The 16,982-nt window shown below is 38.0% G+C and overlaps 2 protein-coding genes across 2 annotated transcripts; one reads left to right on the top strand and one right to left on the bottom strand.

Annotated features, from left to right (window-relative positions):
* The first annotated feature begins 7,072 nt into the window (after positions 1-7,072).
* LOC132132760 (ras association domain-containing protein 6-like) lies at positions 7,073-14,507 on the top strand. Its single transcript, XM_059545283.1, has 12 exons — positions 7,073-7,207; positions 8,987-9,200; positions 10,070-10,147; positions 10,688-10,766; positions 10,951-11,102; positions 12,238-12,329; positions 12,435-12,628; positions 13,280-13,381; positions 13,500-13,551; positions 13,745-13,863; positions 13,951-14,048; positions 14,171-14,507. Exons 3-12 carry the CDS (start codon positions 10,089-10,091, stop codon positions 14,244-14,246), a joined length of 1,023 nt encoding a protein of 340 aa, XP_059401266.1. The 5' UTR covers positions 7,073-7,207; positions 8,987-9,200; positions 10,070-10,088; the 3' UTR covers positions 14,247-14,507.
* Positions 14,508-15,046: 539 nt separating this feature from the next.
* On the bottom strand, positions 15,047-16,529 carry LOC132132463 (L-cystatin-like). The gene is made up of 4 exons (XM_059544841.1): positions 16,320-16,529; positions 15,815-15,966; positions 15,413-15,514; positions 15,047-15,261 (listed from the first exon to the last, which is right to left on the bottom strand). The coding sequence occupies exons 1-4, from the start codon at positions 16,411-16,413 to the stop codon at positions 15,175-15,177; spliced, it is 435 nt and encodes a 144-aa protein (XP_059400824.1). The 5' UTR covers positions 16,414-16,529; the 3' UTR covers positions 15,047-15,174.
* Positions 16,530-16,982: the final 453 nt, after the last annotated feature.

Below are 16,982 nucleotides of genomic sequence, written 5' to 3' on the forward strand. Positions count from 1 at the left end.
TTAGGGAGGCTGCAACAACAGATGACTCTATAAACATTTACATTACATTACATTTACATTTATTTATTTAGCAGACGCTTTTATCCAAAGCGACTTACAAATGAGGACAGTGGAAGCAACAAAAACAACAAAGAGCAATGATATATAAGTGCTATAACAAGTCTCAGTTAGGTTAACACAGTACACGTAGCAAGGGCTTTTATATAATATAATAAATAAAAAGAAAACAGATAGAATAAAAAAGAATAGAGCAAGGTAGTGTTAGAGGTCTTTACACACACACACACACACACACAAAATTGCATAATAAATGAAAACAAAATAGAAAAAGATTAGAAAGGTAGTTAGATTTTTTTTTTTAATTATAGAATTAGAATAGTGAGTGTTAAAGTTAGAGGGTCAAATAAAATTGGAAGAGATGGGTTTTAAGCCGATTCTTGAAGATGGCTTAGGACTGCTCGGATTGAGTTGGGGAGGTCATTCCACCAGGAGGGAACATTTAATTTAAAAGTCCATAAAAGTGACTTTGTGCTTCTTTGGGATGGCACTATCGAGCAATGTTCACTTGCAGAACGCAAGCTTTTAGAGGACACATAAGTCTGAAGTAACAAATTTAGGTAAATGGGTGCATAGCCAGTGGTAGTTTTGTAGGCAAACATCAATGCCTTGAATTTTATCCGAGCAGCTATTGGAAACCAGTGCAAATTGATAAACAAAGGTGTGACGTGTATTCTTTTTGGCTCATTAAAAATTAATCTTGCTGCCGCGTTCTGAATTAATTGTAAAGGTTTGATAGAACTGGCTGGAAGACCTGCCAAGAGGGCACTGCAATATTCCAACCTGGACAGAACAAGAGCATGAACAAGGAGTTGTGCAGCATGTTCCGAAAGAAAGGGCTTGATCTTATTGATGTTGAATAAAGCAAATCTGCAGGATCGGACAGTTTTAGCAATGTGGTCTGAGAAAGTCAGCTGATCATCAATCATAACTCCAAGGCTTCTAGCTGTTTTTGAAGTAGTTATGGTTGATGTGCCTAACTTGATGGTGAAATAGTGATGAAACGATGGGTTTGCTGGAATCACAAGCAGTTCTGTCTTGGCAATGTTGAGTTGGATCACCAGGATGAAATGTGAGGTAGAGTTGAGTGTCATCAGCATAGCAGTGGAATGAAAAGCCATGTTTCTGAATGACAGAACTTAATGATGCCATGTAGACAGAGAAGAGAAGTGGTCCAAGAACTGAGCCCTGAGGCACCCCAGTAGTTAGATGTTGTGACTTGGACACCTCACCTCTCTAAGTTACTTTGAAGGACCTATCTGATAGGTAAGACTCAAACCATTGTAGTGTGGTTCCTGAGATGCCTTTTGCCAGTAGGGTTGATAGGAGGATCTGGTGGTTAACCGTGTCAAAAGCAGTGGACAGATCAAGAAGGATAAGTACTGAAGATTTGGATTCTGCTCTTGCTAGTCTTAGAGCTTCAACAACTGAGAGCAAGGCAGTCTCAGTTGAATGTCCACTTCTGAAGCCAGATTGGTTGCTGTCAAGGAGGTTGTTGTGTGTGAGAAATGTAGAGACTTGGTTGAACACAGCTCGTTCCAGTGTTTTTGCAATGAAAGGAAGAAGGGAAACTGGTCTGTAGTTCTATAAAAGAGATGAGTTGAGGGTGGGTTTCTTAAGTAGTGGAGTTATACAAGCCTGTCTAAATGATGAGGGAAAAACACCAGTGTGGAGGGATGTGTTGATGCTGTGAGTGAGTGCAGGTACAACTGCAGGAGAAATGGCTTGAAGGAGATAAGATGGAATAGGATCAAGCGGGCAAGTAGTAGGGTGATTAGAAAGGATGAGTTTTGAGACTTCTGCCTCGGAGAGTGAAGAGAAGGATGTAAATGAGTGTATGTTTGCTGGTGATATGAGCTTGACTGATTGTGGTGTGGAAAATTGTGTACTAATGTGTTTAATTTTATTAATGAAAAATGTGGCAACGTCTACAGCTATTAAAGATGAAGTAGGAGGGGGAGGAGGAGGACAAAGAAGTGAGGAAAATGTTTTAAAAAGCATGCAAGAGTTAATTTTCTAATGGTAGTATGTCATTTTAGCAGTGGAGACATTAGCAGAGAAGGAAGATAGGAGTGACTGATACACATTAAGGTCAGTAGTATTTTTGGATTTGCGCCACACCCTTTCAGTAGCTCTGAGCTTAGAATGGTGTTTGCATAGAACATTAGATAACCAAGGGGCAGAAGGGGTGTTACGGGCTGACCTGGAGGATAAGGGTCAAACAAAAAAATAAATAAACTTGTAGGAATATACAGCAACAGTGACCGGCTACATCAGCAAGTGTATCGCCAACGTCACTGACTCCAAGACCATCACACGCTCTAACCAAAAGCCATGGATGACCGCGGAAGTATGCACGCTGCTGAAGACCAGCGACTCTTCCCTCAGAACAGGTGACAAAGCTGCTCTAAGTACAGCGAGGTCCAAAGTGTCCAGAGCCATCAGAAAGGCAAAACGTGCACACGCTCAGAGAATCAACATTCACTTCAGCGACAGCGGAGACAACCCGGCACATGTGGCAGGGCATCCAGGCCATCGCTGACTACAAGCAAACACCATCTGCCTGAGACAATGATGCCTCCCTCCCAGATGCACTGAACCACTACGCACGCTTCGAGGCACAGAGCAACACGGCGGAGAGGAAGATCACCACCCCTCCCAAAGACCAAGTACTGCGTCTCTCCACGGATGATGTGAGAGTTAACCCACGTAAGGATACTGGTCTAGACAACATTCCAGGGGGAGTACTCAGTGGATGCGCAGACCAGCTAGCAGATGTCTTCAGCACCATTGTCCCTACGTGTCTCAAGACTTCTACCATCATCCTTATGCCGAAGTGTCCTGCCTCAATGACTATCGGCCTGTCACACTCACACCCATCATCATTAAGTGCTTTAAGAGGCTGGTCATGAGGCACATCAAGTCTCTGCTGTCCCCCACACTGGACCCCCTTCAGTTTGCGTACCGCCCCAAACGCTCTACTGATGACACCATCACCACCTCACTCCATCTGGCTCTCACCCACCTAGAAAATAAAGACAGTTATGTAAGAATGCTGTTCATAGATTTCAGTTCATCATTCAACATGATCATTCCTCAGAACCTTATTGGTAGGCAGACACTGCTGGGGCTGAACCCCTCCTTTTGGATCCTGGACTTCCTGCCTGAAGCCCATTTCACACTGCGATTCCGGAAAATACACGGGTAATGATTTTGCACTTTCACACTGCCAGTGATTACCCTGAATCTATGCGTGCATTCACACACAACCCGTAAAGGTCCCGTAAAGAAACGTGACATCAGGATGTGATGTGTAATGTACGACTCGAAAATGCTAGGCACGTTAACTTTCACTTAAGCTAGCGAACGATCTCAGGTTCAGCGTGGAAAGTGAGAAACTATCTGATCTCTGCTTCATTACAGTTTGCAGATAAATATATATTTTTATTTTTTTTGCAAATGTTAATCTTCCTTCAACACACCTCGTAAAAAAGTTGCGAGATAACGTGCCTCATCATACGACACACTAGTTCTGGCTTTTGTTCGCACAGCGCTCGTTCTGGGACTGAACCTGGCAATGTTACTAGGTCCCCGACCCAGGATCAATCCCTGGACATGTTTGCTTTCACACAGAAGGCGACCCGGCAATGTTCCTGCAATTTTCTGGGTCCAACGTTCTGTGTGAAAGGAGCAAAAGAGACCTCACACAGTCCGGATTAGGAATAGCCTCTCCAGTACGATTATACTGAGCACTGGGGCCCCCCAGGGCTGTGTGCTCAGTCCACTGCTGTTCACTCTGCTGACTCACGACTGTGCAGCCATGCACAGCTCAAAACACATCATCAAAATTCGCAGATGACATGACTGTTGTCTCATCAGCACTGGAGATGAGTCAGCATACAGAGAGGAGGTGTACCAATTTACAGTTTGGTGCAAAGTCAATAACCTGTCCCTGAATATGATCGTCAAGAACACCAAATTCCTTGGTGTTCACCTAGCGGAGAACCTTACCTGGTCTCTCAACACCAGCACTGTAGCAAAAAAAGCGTAGCAGCGTCTGTACTTCCTATGAAAGCTGAGGAAAGCACATCTCCCACCACCCATCCTCACCACTTTCTAAAAAAGTACTATTGAGAGCATCCTGAACAGCTGTATCACTGTCTGGTTTGGTAACTGCACCTCTGCAGATCACAAGACCCTGCAGCGGATAGTGAGGACAGCTGAGAAGATCATCAGGGTCCCTTTTCCCTCTATTTCAGATATTTACACCACATGCTGTACTCATAAAGCCATCAGCATTGTGGGGGCGACCCCACACACCCCTTTCATAAACTTTTCACCCTCCTACCATCTGGTACAGAAGTATTCGGGCCCTCACAGTCAGATTACATGACAGCCAAGCCATCAGACTCTTCAGCTCCAGATGACTGAGGGGTTGAGAACTCATTCACACACTGGACTGATCTGAACCACTTTCACACACATCCCAATCTATTAGCTACCTCCGCACAAACAATTCTGCACATTTTTGCTTTCTCTACTGTTCTCTCAGTATTGCACACATGCATTTTATGTAGTCCTGTGTAGTCTGAGTAAAACGTTAACAGTTCTATTTGATAGTTTTTTTTACGTCTTTTTAAGTCTTCTTAGTTCTAATTTAACCTTTACTTAGCCTTTTAAATATAATTTAATTATGTCCAGTTTAGTTCTTTGCAGTCATGTGTTCTGTGTTTTTTGTCTATGTAGCACCTTGGTCCTGAAGAAACACGGTCTCGTTTCACTCTATACTAACTCTATAGAGCTGGAATAACAATAAAGCTACTCTGTCTCTCTTACTGACTCTTATATGAAGAGAAATCTTATTATCACTTCTGAAATAACATTTGTTTTGACAGTTTTTGGTGGTGTTAGAACTGAGAATGCACTAAAGTACATGCGTCATTGAATCTATATTTTACTACGCTGTCTTAGACCTATGCTGACTTAAAACATCTGGTGATAAGATTACAAAAGGTAGTGTAGGGAATGTTTTTTTCCTTTTTTTTTTTTAAGGCACAAGTACTGTTTATTCCCATTGTTTATGTCCAGCAGTTTAGACTCTTTTTTTTTCATAAAGATTGTCTATAATATAGAATTTGTATTTATAAATTCTAAAGTCTGAGACCACACTAAACATTAAAACTTGAAAATAAATCAAATCTTTCAGGATTCTGCAAATTGAAAAACAAAAGACAAAATGAAGAAGGGATATTTCGATTCTGCAAGTATTTGAATTAGAAGTCAATAATTAAATGAAAGCAGAATTGTGACAGATTCCTTTGCTTCCATGAAGCACGTCAGATAAACAAAGTCTCTTATGATCTGTATTTACATAATCAAAAATACATAGAAAAACAGTAATATTGTTACAATTTGAAATAACTGTTTTCTATGTGAATATATTGTGAATAGTAAATTATTCCTGTTATGTGCAGCTGTATTTTCATCATTATTACTCCAGTCGTCAGTGTCACATGATCTTCAGAAATCATTCATATATTCTGATTTGCTCATCTAGATACATTTCTGATTATTATCAGTTTTTTAAAAAAAAGAAAGAAAGAAAAGAAAACATCCTTGTGCAGCTGAGGTTCATGAAATGAAGTTTATTGTAAGGGCAAAGTTAGGGAGGCTGAAGACAGCTGAGATTCCTCAGATGTTCTGTTCGTAACCCTAACAGTGTCACCCAGAGTTTTGGCAGACATTGAGATATTACAGCCAGTGATCGGCCAGTGAACACTCTGCAGTAAACCACGAGTGAGGCACACAGTGTTTCAGTGCTACACACCTCAGTCTGACTCCAAACATACCAATCAAAAATCCAAATCTATGAAGGTCTACCTGTCCACATGTGAGTCACTGAATTCTAGAAATACAAACACTGCTACACAGTGCCTTCATTTTCACGCATCTTCGTGTTACTTAGGCCACACTGCCATCTGTTGTAAAGTTAGAGAAGAGCCTCAACACCATGAGCCAGGCGTTCCTGTTTAGCAAGCCTGAAGATTTCAAAAGGCATCCCAAACTATCATGAACCCACTCTGGGTTGCACAACTGTTTTGTCTTTGTACATTTTAGCAGCTGCATGTGCGAAAAGAATGCACTGTAATATAATGTAGCACATCTCTAATTCATTTACAAGCATTGCTAAACAGAGATGGGCACAAATACGTCAAAACGTATTTTGCTACAAATTACAAATACTTGCTCGTCAAATGTATTTAATTAAAATACAAATAATTTGTAAATCTGAAAATACAACAATATGCACAAGCAATCATTTGAAGTGCCAGAGACAGTGTCATTACATTTAGCAAAACTTGAGTTAGATGCACACATAAGAGAACGAAAATTGCTTTCCCCTCCTTGAAAAACATATAAACAACATATTCTTTAACCCAAACACTAGAGAATATATCCAACATACTGATCCACATTCCTTTGAATTTCAAGCTTGTCTATGCTTTATTTTTTCATGTGTCTTTTTTGTTCCTTTATCGTTTGTTTATCAGCGTGTCACAGATTAAGATGTCCTGCGACACAAGAGGATGCCTTAAGCTATTTCACTGTCAACAATAGAGATTAATGGGTTTTTTTTTTTTTTTTTTTCAGTTGGAAGATGTAACAATGGATTAATTAAAGGGATAGTTCACCCAAAAAATGGTAGGAAAGACTATTGAGAGTACAGTAGATTACTCCATGTGACTCCAGTGGTTTAACTTTAATTTTATTAAGCGATGCAAGTTCTTTGTTTGCACACACACACACACACACACACAAAAAACCTTCAGAGCACTACAACACATTTGTGTTGTTCACACGATAGAAGACACAACACAGAGTACTACGACATTTGTGTTTGGATAAGATTTGTGTAAATAAAGTGATAAATTAAGTTTTTTTTTTTTCAAAAGCACTCCTCTTCATAAAATGTAGGTTGAACCACTGGAATCACATGGAGGGCTTTAATGATGGCTTTCCGTTATGGGTTTTGAATGTGTAAGTTGCATGGCTGAGTGTAGAGGACAGAAAGCTCCCGGATTTCATCAAAAATATCTTCATTCATGTTCTGAAGATGAACAAAGGTCAAAGAGGAGAGGAACGACACAAGGTAATGAACTACAGAAGTGTATTTTTTGGGGTGAACTTGTCACAGTCACGGACTTTCTGTTCCTTTTGTGTTATCCCTACTTGGTCATGTTCCGTTCCTCATTTTGTTAATTGATTAATCCCCACCTGTTTCCATTCCCCTGATTACTTTCCTTGTTTAAAAACCCTGTCTGTTCAGTTCCTTTTATCTGCTATTGATGTTAATGTGAAGTTAAATTCTAATATTTGAAGATTTGTGTTGGTTGTGCCCTTTTTCTCCCGTGATCATTAAAATAACTCTTTAGAGATATATTCTTCCTCGTGTGTTTGATTTACACACCCAGCTCGTATTACAGATCTATCCCTTTAAGAGTCCAGCAGGATGTCATCTGATTCATTTGCATCCAGCCAAACACTGGGATAGGCTATAGTTGGCAGTATAACACAGGTGAAGAGAGACATTGTATTATCTGAGCATAAAATGGCCTACTTGATTAAATATTTATTTCAAATACTGTCTCTCAAAGCATTCAATTTCATTGAATTATTTATTTGAAAGGGGAAAAAAAAAGTGAAAGTGACGTGACATTCAGCCAAGTATGGTGACCCATACTCAGAATTCGTGCTCTGCATTTAACCCATCCGAAGTGCACACACACACACACACACACACACACACACAGGGCAGCCATTTATGCTGCAAGCCCGGGGAGCAGTTGGGGGTTCGATGCCTTGCTCAAGGGCACTTCAGTCATGGTATTACCAGCCCAAGATTCGAACCCACAACCCTACAGTTAGGAGTCAAACTCTCTAACCACTAGGCCACAACTTCCCCTTTGTTCTGCAAAATACAAATTACACAACAGTCAAAAAAAATTCAACATGTATTTTAAATGCATTTCATTCAAATCTTGCTCATCTCTGTGGCTAAACCTCAAACATGGTGGGAATGTGGAAAAAAAAGAGATTTCAAAACGTGTAAACTGTGACTGGCTCTTTAAATGGCTGGACAAAGATTGAGGGTCAAAGTGCACTTGTGTTTGTCATTCTTTCTGAATATTGCAGCTTTTGGGAGAGTTACTATCACAAACACACACACACACACACATTTGAATTATTTAATACTCTTTGTATATCAGCAATACTTTTATTATATTGTTTTATTTATTTATTTTATATTAATTTTCTTATTTTTATTTATTTTATAATATTACGTTTCTATAAAAAAAATGATAACATTGCTTGAAAATTATAATAAATATTTATTGAGCATCAAATCAGCATATTAGCATGATTTTCTGAAGATCATGTGACACTGAAGACTAGAGGAATGATGCTGAAAATACAGCTTTGATCACAGGAATAAATTACATTTTACAATACACTAAAATATAAAAAAAGTTATTTTACAAATATTTACAATTACAAGCATTCACAATATTACTTTATATCCTATCAAATAAATGTAGCCGTGGTGAGAAGACTAATATTACCAACCTCCAAAACTTTTAGGACTTTATGAATATATTTCACTAGCATTAATATTGACTGCAGAAATGTTACTCTAATGGAAACCTCAGCAGATATGTCGCTCTGCGAGTAATTTTGTAAGATTTGTCAAAGCTGTCTAATGAATGAGTGTGCAACAGACTTCAAACTCAAACAAATCATAACTCAAAACATTCTGGAAAACTACAAGTGACATCAAAGATACTGCGTCACTCAAAATGCAAAACTTCCTTCCTGTTCCCCCGACACATTCATACCTGTGGGTGTGTTCTTACATTCATTGCATTGCTAGGCATTCCCAGAATGCACTTAGAAGAGGTGAGTGGATCAAGTTACGGCACAACATTGGTATAATCACCAGAAAAACACCTGACAAGTGCTCAAGCTCCTCATTCAGTCCCGGGCTCCTATTATCTGACCTGACGCTGCTGAAGCCACGGCTCGGGAAGAGTTATGTGACCTCTTCCTGGTAAAGTCCACTGACACTGGATCTAAACAGACAGCAGGTGAGCGAACCGAGGGGGTTTATATGCTGCTACAGTCTTGTGTTTAAAGTGTTACTGTAAATCAAGCTTGTTGATGTAAGTATATGTTTCTATCAGCTGCCCCATGAAAAAGTGACTTGTATGTGCTCTGGATGTTTTGAATCTAGCAGGTGCATGTATTATGGAGTTACCAACTAAATAAGGAAGTAGGAACATATGTTATGATTATAGGCAAGCGTCTTTAAATCTTAATATAAAATAAGTTCTGTACCTCACTGAACACACAACTGTTGATTTAATTTCCACCGTGATTTCTCTTGAGACTTTGTTGTGCCAGTGTTTGTTTGACTGCATTAGTTCATGTACTCAGCATACAGTAGCACTGCTTATTTACATACAGATGCACATCTTTTGTCAGTCAAAATCCTTTCAGCGCTGTGTTTGCAGCGGAGCAGGATTTGTATCTGTGGTTTTCAGAGAGCATGCTCCGACTTGAATAACCACCGCTCCCTCTAATGAACTCAGCATTTCAGCTCTGATGGAGTGAGGAAAGTGAAAGTACAGCTCAAGCAGACCTAAACACACAAGACCGGCAGGTTCTTTTTTATTATTATTACCGGCCACAGGCTTTAGTGTTAAGAGCAGAGCATTTTGCAAGGGTCTGTGCTAATAACACATTAACGTGGAGCATTTCATCTGCCTTCAGTCAAATACCAGAGACTATTAATACAGACAGAAACGTGTTTGAACAGTTGGGACTCATCTGAATTAATATCCTGAGAGAGAAACAGCAGTCATGACTTGAATGTATTTGGGGCATGAGTGTCAGTTATTAAATGCTGTAGGTTTTTATTATTATTTATTTATTAATTTTATGCGTTTCTTCGTAGATTGGGTTGGTTTGTTGAAATGAATGCTGGCCAGACAACTTCTGTTGTTCAGATTGGTGCTGGAAGATCTTGTTCCAGGTCAGTATTCATTTACGTTTTAATGTGCTATATTTAGACATTTAATTTGAATTATTATAAATGATTATTATATTATTATAAAATATTATTTATTTATTTTGAATATATGTGTTATATCATGTGGCATGTTATAATTATTACATAAAGTATGAGACTACATTAAATATCTAAGATTCAAAATCTGTTTTAAACCTGGAAAGGAATCTTAAAGTTAAACAGTTCTAGAAACATAGTTTATATATATATATATATATATATATATATATTATTGTAAAATAATCATAATAATGATATAGAAGCATTTCCACTATGGCCTTCTTAGATACTACTTTGCCTCTTATAATCATTATTATTTAAGTTTAAGTAAGTTATTGTTATCATCATCATCATCGTTTTCACTGTCATCATTTACACAGAAAAGAAGGTTCACTGCAAAATTAAATTCTTAGCTTAGAAGTGAAACACATAAATATAGAAAATATTATATATTTAATTGTGTGATATGTCTCTTTCTGATTTTTTTTTTCACTGATTTCAAAGGGCTCAATTTTTTTCTTTACTGAACACCTACAACTACTTTCTTAAAGACAAAGCCCACCTGCATCTCGCTGTCCACGAGGTAAAGCATCATTCTTGTATGTTTCTGGATGATAAAACATTTAATGAATACATGCGATTAATCTAATGAGTAATCGACTGCAGTGAGTGATTATAATTGGCTAAATATATAGCATTATGCTGCCCTCTGCTGGCACACTACAGGACATCAGCCCTGAAAGAACCTGTCACGTCTGCTTTCACAGAATGCAGGCAAAGTGACATTTGAAGGCATTCTTGTCATTTCCTGGGGAGTCAAGAGACCCATTCAGCTACAAATACAAGATGAGAAACCGATTTTTACAAATGAGTCTTCGGTCAAGTCACCAGACCCCATCAGTCCACTTGGAAACAAAAGGTAAGTGTTTGTTTTTACTGTGGATTTTGCTGTAATGCAGGAAATGGAAAAGTATTTTCTGCCTATATATATATATATATATAGAGAGAGAGAGAGAGAGAGAGAGAGCTATTGTGTGATAAATACAACATAATCTCTTAATGACAGCATCTATGGTATGAAAGTCATTCAACCTCCACCTCGGTTTATAAAAACAAAACACACACACACAAATGTGTTTACTGGAATGCACTTGCTGTACCAATGGACGTATGTGGCAAAAGACATTCCAGAGGGTTTGAAGAAGCCACGAAACCAGATGATCCTGTGTTGATTTACTTCCTTTTAAACTAAACTTGGAGTGGGGCATCTTATAGATGCCATTTAATATCTTTTAAGTTGAATTCATCTTTCACTTACATTATAAATGTACTATTTGCCAGTCAGGAAAAGGTGGATGTGGAGAGAGGGCCGTTCTAGAAAGAATTTGATTGGACGACGTGATGGAGTGTGGATGATAAGTCAACAATGGTTTTGTTTTCCAGGAAGACAATGACAATACACTTTAAAATACCTGCTAAAATGTTACTCATTTGACCTCGCAGCTAATTGCACTGAAGGCTTCAACCCTTGATTCCATGAACACATCTCATGGCGCAGCTGAGAAAGTGGCCTTTTGAGGCAAAAATGATGTTGCACCTTCTTGATAATAAATACAGTCTACACGGAAACAGTTGATTACACAATGATGCATTACATCTTCATTTATTTGGCGGTAGATCATGTTTATTATAACTATTTTGAGAGGAATTCGGTTCTCCTTCACTCTCAAAAATAGAAGTGCGTGCAAGAAGAACCGATAAAAGAGGTTTTTGCAGCAATGCCATATAAGATCCCTTCTGATGGTTACCCAAAGATATCATTATTTGATGATGATGATTATTATTATTGTGGATGTTGAAGGTTCGTTATGCAACCATAAAAGCTGGCAAAGAACCTTCATTTTTCAGTGTTGATCATTAATTTAGTAGGTACAAGCATGGCAGTCTCTTGTCAACACTTATAATGCACATACGGTTGCATTTTCTATTTCCTTTTTTTTTTTCCCACAAAAACTAAAGGACATTATTTTCTGTGTTGATCGATGTTCCCGTAGGGGTATGACACGATGGGGAGAGTTCGACGATCTCCATCATATTGATGAACTAGAGGAGGCTGAATCCACGGACCCTGAAGATCCTCCTAAAGGTTCGGTTTCTTTGGTGCAGTCAGTATTTGATGGAGTTAGTGCTCTGGCAACACATGTGGCGGCCTTGCACCTCTAATCAACACAATTCTACCTTGCTCTTCAAGGCTACATCGGTTACGAGAGCAAGACGTTAAGACCTTCCAGATCTTTGCCGATGGGTGAAGAAAGTTCAAATCTGATCCGTACCATGAGTGATGCCTCGCTGGTGAAGATGAGGGTGAAGAGTAAAAAGACGGTAGAATGTCAGAGGAACAGAAACCATCGCTTCTCCATCAACGGCCACTTCTACAACTACAAGGTCCCACATGTCAAGCTTAAAGCCTAATGTAAATGATCGATAATTATTATGAAGGCGTGACAGGCATTGTGGAATACAAGAAATATAGTTAATAATAATAAACGAATCTGAAAGAGTTCTACTTATAAATGTGTAATTATTGACATGAGACGCTGCACTGCCATCTATCGATTTGATTTACCATGAATGTCTCAATTGAGTAATTGATTTTTTTTTTTTTTTTTTTTTACTATCACTGCTCAGGATTCACTGCTTCTACTTTTACACTGTTGCCGTGGGTTGTTTTCAGCATGTGAAAAAAGAGAAAACACAACAGGTTTTGTTTTTGCAGATCTGGCAACCCTGACCACAGGTCAAATCATTTCAACACGGCAAAATAATGCACCATGTAAAATTACATCATTTTGTACGGGAACCTATTAGAAATGTGATTTCAGGGTTATGTAAGACAAAACAAGCTCTTTAAATTTCCCCCACTAATCATCATTAATTAACCCTCATGTTCAAACTTACATTCTTGGGATACAAAAGGGGATACTTTGCTGGTCATTTTTTTTTCATACAACAAATACAGCTATAATGGATGGACTTATTATATTAGTTTTATGAGTCATTTTTTTAGTTTGTTTTATAGTCGTTTTGTTTTTGCAGACATCTGTTTTCATACCGTCATTTGGCGCAACCACAAATGTGCACATTAGCAGCGAGATGACAACACAAGAGGTCGTTACACAGCTGCTTCAGAAGTTTAAAGTAGGTCTTATTCATTTCACTTCAATGCGTAAGTCCTTTAAGGATTATTTAAGTCTGTTCTCCTCGTCGATCATTTCCACCCTCAATTCTGAGAGAAAAATTCACTTTTTTTATGCAGATAGAAAACAGTCCACATGAATTTGCCCTCTACTGCATTCATCAGATTGGAGGTATGTCGAATTATCGATTCAGATTTATGAATTTCACCCATAGCTTAATTCAGTTCTGATTGTAGAAGTAGTTTCATTTCCAAACATAAGACCCCTTTTTGTTTTGCATGCATTGTGCCATCGTTGTTCCAAGTTTCTCCATCCTAGAAGTTTACAGAGCCACATTTCTGACCATTACATCTGTTGTTCACAGAGAAGCGACGGCTGAGCAGTTCAGACCTGCCACTGTGGGAGCGTCTTCTACAGGGACCATCAACCAGCATCATGAAGATGTTCCTCATGGATGCAGACGAACAGGAAATCAGCCTTGATGTGAGTCTAGCTCTTCAGACATTACAGAAATGTGTCTCCTACTCAAAGAAAACTAAATGAATGCCCCACTTCCACTGATTTGATTAGGTAGCTCAGTACCTCAATTTAGAGATGCCCATTCTGAAGGTAATTCTGCAGAAGCTGGAGGAGCAAGAGAACCAAGAAGTACAAAGAATAATCGCAAAGTAAGTCTAAAGTATTATTAAGGCAATTAATGCATTTGTTTTATTATAATGACATAAATGCCTTTTATACTTCTGAAGAAATGTGTTACATGAAAGGCTTTGATGTATTTGATCACATATAGATATCAAAAGGAACGGAGTGTCTTGTTGCAATGCTTGATAAAAAAGATGCCGGTTAAAACTGAGACAACTGTATAAATGAAGACTTGGCAACGGGAAACTGTTGTGACATCATCCACAGAGTAAACAGAGAACTGGAAACTGAGCCTTCAGGACGAGAAGCCAGAATCAGGATCGTGACATCCTCATATAGGACTTTTTTGTTTGTTTTGTTTTTACAATTAAGATTGACTGTTAAGTTTGTGGTAATGACGATGTATATAATGTAAAATAGTTTTCACATGAATGTAATGACACTATTTATCAAGTGAGGAAACCAAATAAACTACTGATATTTGATTTGCAGTTTGTTTGTGGATTAACGGTTGCTCTATGGCTGTACTGTGGTTTACTTTCTCAAGGTTTTATTCTTGGAAAAGTTTCAGTTTACATAAGTTCCACCTTCCTTACTGTAGCAGTCTGGAAAACATCTGTCAACGGGAGAGTCGAAACTCAAAAACATTGAATTAAATTAAATTTACTAATTAAATTAAATTAAATTTACTAATTAAATTAAATTAACTAATTTATGCATTTAGCAGACGCTTTTCATCCAAAACGACGTGCATTCAGGCTATCAATTTTTACCTATCATGTGTTCCCGGGGATTCGAACCCCCAACCTTGCGAGCTACAGGAACACATAACATAATTATGTATAATTATCATCACATAATTCGCTTTTGAAAAGTCTTATGTATAAATAATGATCTCACTTTACTATAGAATTTATTAATTTATTTAAAAAAAAATCAAATAAATTAATCATTAATAATAATCATTATCAAAATAAAATAAATTTCAAATCGAGTTCTTTTCTCCTTCAATTTTTTTTTTTTTTTAAATTAAATAATTCCATTTTGGATAAAATTAATATCAGAAAAAAAAGAAGAAAAAAAAAAGATAAAGAATATGTGGTCCGCTATCCAAAAGTACAAAACTGTCACAACTTGGAGTCCATGTGAAATTCAAGCAGATCTTCTGCAGGACATCTTCTGCACCTCATGGTCATCGGTCGTTGGGTTGAGGCTCACCTCAAACTTACATGCCAGTTGCTAATTAAAAAATGTTAAAAAGTACAGTAATGGTAGATAAGTAATACAGTAATGGTACATTGGCTACAATTAAATAGAAATCAAGTATAAAGAAAAGAAAAGAAAAGAAAAGAAAAGAAAAGAAAAGAAAAGAAAAGAAAAGAAAATGTACCTTTTTGGCCATGCCACAAGCCTTAATAATTGTATCGTCTGATTTGCTGCATTTTGTCTTTCCAAGAGTGGCCTCTATTTTGTAGTTCATCTTATTTGTCACCTGGACACAAAGGTTTCTTGTCGTTTAATGTGGATTAATACACATGACAACACTTTATTTTAAGCCCCAACTCTCACTATTAATTAGTCGCTTATTAGCATGCATGTTCCTAGCATATTAACAGTTTATTAGTTCTTATCAAGCACACATTAATGCCTTATTCTGTATCACCATATTCTAGATCCTTTAACCCTACACCTAAACTAAACAACTAACTATAACTAATCAGCGCATTAGGAGTTTATTGAGGAAAAACTAAAGTGTTACCATACACAAACAACATACTCATGAAACCTGTACCTGAGTGCTGGCATATGTGACATTGAGGAGTTTGAAGTATTTCTTAGCTTTGGATTTGGAGTTGAAGACCTCGACAGCTTCTTCAGCAGCCTCCTGCACATCTTCCCTCTCAGGACTGGCGAGAGTCCAGCCGCCGAGCAGCTCCACATTTCCTGCGAGACGTGGACCGAGACGATCAGAGACAGACTCCAAGAAACCCACTGAGCTCATGAGAGACGAGGACATCTCACCCACAAATGCACGCTGCTATGATAATACTAATACTTGCATTTATTTATTTATGTATTCACATTTTACCATTTCCAACTACAGCAGGCTTTTCTGTGAAGCACCATGCACTTGAATTAGTAGTTGGTGCAAAACACAAAGATAATAAACAATAATTAAGTAATATAAAAGAAGTAGCTATATCAACAGTTCAACAGAGTCTCTTTAAAATATTACAATGCACACAGACACACGATATACAACACAACACAATATAATAAGAACAATAAGAGCTTACTTGCTACAATGATGTCTTCCTGCACGGGCTGCTCAGCACTGCTGAAGTGAAACACGGAGAGAGAGGACACGAGGAGCAGCAAGCAGACCTCCATGACTCTCGGCTGTGTGATCTCTGAGAGAATGAGCTGAGCTCGTGGATGTGGAGACGGCTGTAAATCTGCTCCGTCTGACGCCCTTCCCTCCAGCGAGGGTGGAGTGAGGGAGGGAGAGTCCACTCAGACGCTGAGTCACGGGGAAAAACATGATTTAAGTCTCTCTCTCTCTCTCTCTCTGTGTGTGTGTGTTTAGTGTGTTTTAGGACAGAAAACGAGGAAACAAAGGGTAATCTGTTTACGCCGTAAGTACATAGGCAGCTTTCAGTGTGTAATTTGACTTCCTGTCCCTTACAGGTGAAGATCACAACGAGCTTAACTACACTTGAGGACAAACGTCACTGCTTATATTACTGCTCATGTGTATTTGATAAACGTGTCACTTCTTTGTTGGACAAAATTATATAGATTCCATAGTTTATTATAATTATTTATTTATTGTATTTTTAGTTATGTTGTATTTTTTTATGTTTGTGTTTTATTTATTTAATTATTTATTTAAAAGATAGTATAAAAGAGAAACAATTATTTTGCATTGGTCCTATCAATTTTATGTGATTTATTTGCAG

The sequence above is a fragment of the Carassius carassius genome, chromosome 49 (genome assembly GCF_963082965.1).
Source record: "Carassius carassius chromosome 49, fCarCar2.1, whole genome shotgun sequence".
Lineage (NCBI taxonomy): Eukaryota > Metazoa > Chordata > Actinopteri > Cypriniformes > Cyprinidae > Carassius > Carassius carassius.

Bases quoted from the DNA above. Each gene is read 5' to 3' on its own strand.
- LOC132132463 (XM_059544841.1), bottom strand. From the start codon at position 16,413: ATGGAGGTCTGCTTGCTGCTCCTCGTGTCCTCTCTCTCCGTGTTTCAC. The intron at 15,967-16,319 runs GTAAGCTCTTAT...CACGTCTCGCAG, and splicing joins GGAAGACATCATTGTAGCAA to GAAATGTGGAGCTGCTCGGC. The intron at 15,262-15,412 runs GTACATTTTCTT...TTTTTTAATTAG, and splicing joins CTTGTGGCATGGCCAAAAAG to CAACTGGCATGTAAGTTTGA.
- LOC132132760 (XM_059545283.1), top strand. From the start codon at position 10,089: ATGAATGCTGGCCAGACAACTTCTGTTGTTCAGATTGGTGCTGGAAGA. The intron at 10,767-10,950 runs GTAAAGCATCAT...CTGCTTTCACAG, and splicing joins TGCATCTCGCTGTCCACGAG to AATGCAGGCAAAGTGACATT. The intron at 12,629-13,279 runs GTCCCACATGTC...TTGTTTTTGCAG, and splicing joins GCCACTTCTACAACTACAAG to ACATCTGTTTTCATACCGTC.